The sequence below is a fragment of the Suillus bovinus genome (genome assembly GCF_016758785.1).
Source record: "Suillus bovinus strain UH-Sbo-P2 chromosome Unknown EDB93scaffold_105, whole genome shotgun sequence".
Classification (NCBI taxonomy): Eukaryota; Fungi; Basidiomycota; class Agaricomycetes; order Boletales; family Suillaceae; genus Suillus; species Suillus bovinus.
The window spans coordinates 107,637-111,834 of record NW_024542161.1 but is presented as its reverse complement, the minus strand read 5'-3'; the positions used below and the strand labels follow the sequence as shown (position 1 = coordinate 111,834).

Here is a 4,198-nt window from a genome sequence, read left to right as displayed (position 1 = left end):
CTTAGCACCAACTTACCACACAGTTTAGATTCCTCATCCTCATCAGACCCATTCTTGTCTGACAAATTGACATTTACCCCAGGCTGAGGACATGCAGGACGAAAGAGCATGAGCTCCCCTGCCTTTGGCTTTCTTTTCTCATGGTTGAACCGCTGCTTCACTTGTCTCCACTGCCTCCCCACCCTCATCAATTCTCTGTATCGGTCCTTTTGGCAATTGTAAGCAATGCAATGGAAAACATCAATGTCACCTACTGGAACCAGATGAGGAAACACGCTGGAAGTAATTCACCTTAATTTACTGTAATAGTTCATCGCTGAAGTCCCGCATTCTAGGTTGTCTAACAAGAAGTCATCCAGCACCGCAAATGTGAATGCTGTCTTCAGTGAAGTGAAAGATGCAGGGAATAGGCCTGTTTGGAATAGTTGCATGTCAGGAGTCAGTGCATCAGTGCACCGACAGAATCTTATCATCAGGGAGTGCAGCCCCCGATGTATCCACCACTGTGGTCATCCGAGGATCATTGACAAAAGGCACCCTAGGCCTTCAGTCGCATGGTCTCCTTCATCATCAGTGTCACACCACTCATCTGTCAATGTGGGGCAAGGCTTTCCCTCATGACCGAGGTGAATTTCCAGCCTGATCTTGGTCAAGGAAGTCTCTTTGAAGAACCCCCCAGTCCATTGACTGATTCGATGGAAAGGGATGCAACTATGAACCATCCGACAGCAATGAGTGCAGAAGAGCGGCTCACCCTTACAGCCATGACATTTGTAAACTCCATCCTTTGGACAGACAGAGCAAGTCCTGCTGGAAGGTGGGCCATCTCACTGAAGGAGCAAGTCTAAGTAGTCCTCGGTCTTGGCCTTCTACTCATATAGATAGTCATTTTGACTCTTGATACTAGGTTTCAGTAGATGGGACAAGGCAAGTAAATGATGAGCTTGTCATGGACTTGCAAAGCCGACAAGGCTCACTAAGGTTATAGTGGTCATGGTCACCCTCCACGCGAAGTCCTCTGGTGGAACCTTGCTTGGTAGGCAATTTTCTAGGGGATGAATGAACTGATGTTGTTCCATTGTAACATTGAGCTATGACAAATTGTCCTGTATCTCCTCTGGATGTTCTTTTGGCCTCCCATCAAACCAAAGAGGATGTCTTTGGAGAACTTCAGACTTTTGGCTTTGACTTGACCATGTATCAATGTTGTGTTGCGACTGTCTGGATGTCACGGTGTTGTTTGGAATACTATGCTTAGGCTTTGAGATAGTTTGGTGCTTGAATGCAAACTGCCAAATGCAATGCATTGTATGTAATAGTTTATAGTCACTTTAGCAGGGAAATTCATATAGCAATGATGGTTAATGAGGATTGTATGTATGATATATCACAAGCTCTTCAGGGACCCCTGATTTTACTCAACACAATCATGCATCTATACCATTTGGCACTCAATGAATCTTGTAGCAGAGGCTCACTATTCAGCACCATCTAGCCCTTACATGCACTTATGACATGGATATGTAACTCGTGTGAAATGTTGCTTGTGCAACCTTTCCTTCTATTTTTTTTGTTCCATCAACCATATCTACACTCTTACACTCACCTTTTTAGGTCCTTTACTCCTAGACACCTACTGTGATATGACTTGAACAAAGATTAATACAGGAGATCAGCCCCAGCTGAATGACTGAGAGACCACCGCTCTGCAGTCCCATGTTGAGGATTGGGAGAAGGCTAGTGGGATAGAGTGAAGACACATATTTAAAGTGGCCGCCAGAGAGGCCAAAATGTTTGCTCCAAAGATGGACAAAGAGCTCTTGAAGCAACAAAAGGAGATAAGTGTTTCAGGTTTGGTGTCAGACCATGCTGCATTACATTCACCTGGGCAGAAATACAAACAGTGATTCCACAACCACAAGAAACACCATGCTGATGCCAAAGCACCCATGAAGCTACAAAAGAAATGGACGGCATGGCAAGTCATTGAAGAGGAGCAGAACCCTCCTGTCGTTAATGTATCTCATGAGTCTGATGCTGATGATGAATCAGTGCAGCTCAGGCCAGCTAAGAAGCTGATGAGAACCATTGCACCATCATCAGCTGCAATTCCCAAAGGACAGCGCCAGTCTACAAAACCAGCTCATGTCAATTCTACTGATGATGAGTATGATATCACTGACACAGATTGGTCCCTGCTGAATGGGAAAAAACAAGCCTCTCACCATATAACAGAAGGTGCAAATGCCAAAGATAGTGGCATGTCAGACCACTGACCAGTGCCTAAAAGCTTGGTGAGGACTGTCAGAGTTCAGTCTGTCCCCATCTCATCCCATACAGCCTTGTCTGTTCAAGAAGACCGACCAATAGCACATCTGGTCAAGGCCCCCAATCATGGAAAACCCTCCACTGCAGGGGTGACCAATGGATCAGAAGATGAAAGTCCCGGCTTGACTGCAAGAAAGGCTAGACATCAGTCAACTCTAGATAGCCACCATGCCCATGACTTTGGCCCACATTCAACTTGTCAAGGTCTTGAACACCTTGTTGCATCCACAGCAGTACTAAACCGGGTGCCAAAAAAGACCAGGGGTACTAGAGATGCATTGCCAGTCATTCATCACTGGGCAACAAATAAGACAGGGCAGGACAGAGATGCATTGCCAGTTGTTCAAGATTGGGCTTCGAAGAAGACCAGGCACAATGGAGATGTATTGCCGGTGGTTTAAGACCGGGTGCCAAAGAAGACTGGGCGTACAAGAGATGCATCGCTTGTAGTTCAAGACCTGGTGCCAAAGAAGACTGGGCGTACAAGAGATGCATCGCTGGTAGTTCAAGACCGGGTGCCAAAGAAGACCGAGCATACAAAAAATACATTGCCAGTGGTTCAAGACTGGTCACTGGTAAAGACAAAGGCAAGGAGACCTGTGGCTGGCCGTGTTACTGATGTACCAGCAAAGGGCACCAGAAGCAATGATGCCAATGCACTGGGCACCAGAATTCGGCAAAAGCCAAAGAAATATACTGACTATGTGTGGTTGATGATCATGCATGATTACAGTATTACAAGCTACATAGTCTGAAATGTAGATGATATATACAATTCATAGCTACTTGCTCTTCTGTACCTCTACACTACTCACTAGAGGATTGTCTTTTGCTCATTCTACTTACTGCTAGCTCCAATACCACAAGTGGATCATCAATCTGCCTGAACATTTGCATTAGATGTTCAATCTTGGCAACATCTTTGCTGGCTGTGATAAATCGGTCACACGCATGTTTATATTTGCCAATCAATCCACTGTTGGCATGTAAAATTTCAACAGATGCCTCTCCTAGGTCATCCCCTGTCCAACAGTGGTCAATGTCATCATGCTCATAATGAGATAAATATGCACTTACCCATCAAAACATTGATATGTTCAAGCTTGATGGTGGCTTGGCGTCACAATTCAGTTTGGCCTCGCTCAGCAATAGAGATACCGGTGATTCCAAAGCTTCAGTGGAGGTATTCTGGCACTTTGCTTTACTGTTAGTTTCTGTGCTAAATGTTCAGTCCCAGTTAAGAAACATGTATTCTTGACCTACCTTGATTGCCTGAGTCAAGAGTTCGCACAGTTGTAAGACCATCCATACCACCATGTCCACCTGATGGCAAATCTCCCCAACACATGTCAAAATCACCTGGAAATCATAAGTCTTGATCGCCAGCAAACATTTCCAATCATTACCTTTGTAATCTGCTGCTGATGCAGATGGTCAGTCATCCCAACACAAGTCATATTAACTTTTTGTAGAGGGTACCATGACATCGATGGTTTCGACAGTTGTAGGCTCTGGTATCGCAGCCGACTCCACTGCTGCAACTTGGTCAGTCATCCCAACACAGGTTGTATTGACTTTGGCCAGGGTAAATGCTGGCGTCCCAGCACATGTCGTATACTAATGAGTAGATCAGATATGGGCAATGGTATGGCAGTGCTGGACTCACTATAATTACTGACTTTTCATTCGGCTGATGGTGTTGCAGTTGGTGGTGCTTCTACCATTAGCACCTGATCGTTCTGGACATCCCAGTATATGTCAAATACTGACATGTTCAACTATTAGGCAAGATCTTGTAAATAAAAATCTTACATTCATGGTCAAACTCTTTCTTGGCAGGTCCATTATTGAATTTGTCGCTGGATGACAT

General features: G+C 44.9%; 2 protein-coding genes across 2 annotated transcripts; both read right to left on the bottom strand.

Annotated features, from left to right (window-relative positions):
* Positions 1-509: 509 nt before the first annotated feature.
* EDB93DRAFT_1094927 (uncharacterized protein) lies at positions 510-776 on the bottom strand (the record flags this gene model as incomplete). The annotated part of the gene is made up of 1 exon (XM_041446644.1): positions 510-776. A coding segment is annotated over one exon (267 nt), but the record flags the coding sequence as incomplete, so codon positions are not given.
* A 2,111-nt stretch (positions 777-2,887) lies between these two features.
* On the bottom strand, positions 2,888-4,198 carry EDB93DRAFT_1108423 (uncharacterized protein; the record flags this gene model as incomplete). Its single annotated transcript, XM_041447839.1, has 7 exons — positions 2,888-3,028; positions 3,175-3,350; positions 3,406-3,441; positions 3,592-3,687; positions 3,792-3,945; positions 4,059-4,093; positions 4,141-4,198. The coding sequence occupies 7 exons, from the start codon at positions 4,196-4,198 to the stop codon at positions 2,888-2,890; spliced, it is 696 nt and encodes a 231-aa protein (XP_041302098.1).